This window comes from Myotis davidii, unplaced genomic scaffold (assembly GCF_000327345.1).
Source record: "Myotis davidii unplaced genomic scaffold, ASM32734v1 scaffold924, whole genome shotgun sequence".
Taxonomy (NCBI): domain Eukaryota; kingdom Metazoa; phylum Chordata; class Mammalia; order Chiroptera; family Vespertilionidae; genus Myotis; species Myotis davidii.
Genome location: NW_006294764.1, coordinates 1,058,349 through 1,058,855, shown reverse-complemented (window position 1 = coordinate 1,058,855; position 507 = coordinate 1,058,349). Strand labels below are relative to the sequence as shown.

Genomic DNA, 507 nt, shown 5'->3' with positions numbered 1-507 from the left:
CCCCAATCCCCTTCCCCGCCTCCCCCCGAAAAACGCAAAGAATCACGGTCCGGTTTGTAAAACGCAGCCCCAGCCCCTCCATAATCCTCTGCCCAGGGCTTCAGAGCCCAGATTCCCCTTTTAGGAGGAAGGTCTCGTGCGGTCGCAGACGCGTGGTAACTGCGGCGTACGTAGGACGCGGTCGCAAAACCGTCGTAACTGCCGGTTACTTTCTACGTTTTAGGGCGGGACTACGTTTTACAAACCGGACCGTGATTCTTTGCGTTTTCTCTTTCGTGCCGGCGCCGAGCCATGGGTGAGTGTTGCTTGTGTTAAGGGCTGCGGCAGAGGAGCGCGTTCAATCCGGCGCCATCCTGCCTCGCAGCTAAGCTAGGAGGGTGGGCACGCTGACCCTCGGCAACGAACAGCCATGAGGAAGTTTGTGCTCAGGTCTGTGCCGCCGCGGCTAGCGCTGGGGTCCGTGCCAGAGCCCGAGCCCGAGCCCGAGCCGGGGCTGCCCGCGGCCCC

General features: G+C 62.3%; 1 protein-coding gene across 1 annotated transcript in view; it reads left to right on the top strand.

Moving 5' to 3' along the window:
* Window positions 1-184: 184 nt before the first annotated feature.
* The window catches only part of RPS8 (ribosomal protein S8), a 13,890-nt gene continuing 13,567 nt past the window's right edge, over window positions 185-507 (top strand). The window contains 1 exon segment of the mRNA XM_015567507.1: window positions 185-295. Coding sequence (XP_015422993.1) covers window positions 292-295 — 4 coding nt within the window. The 5' untranslated portion in view covers window positions 185-291.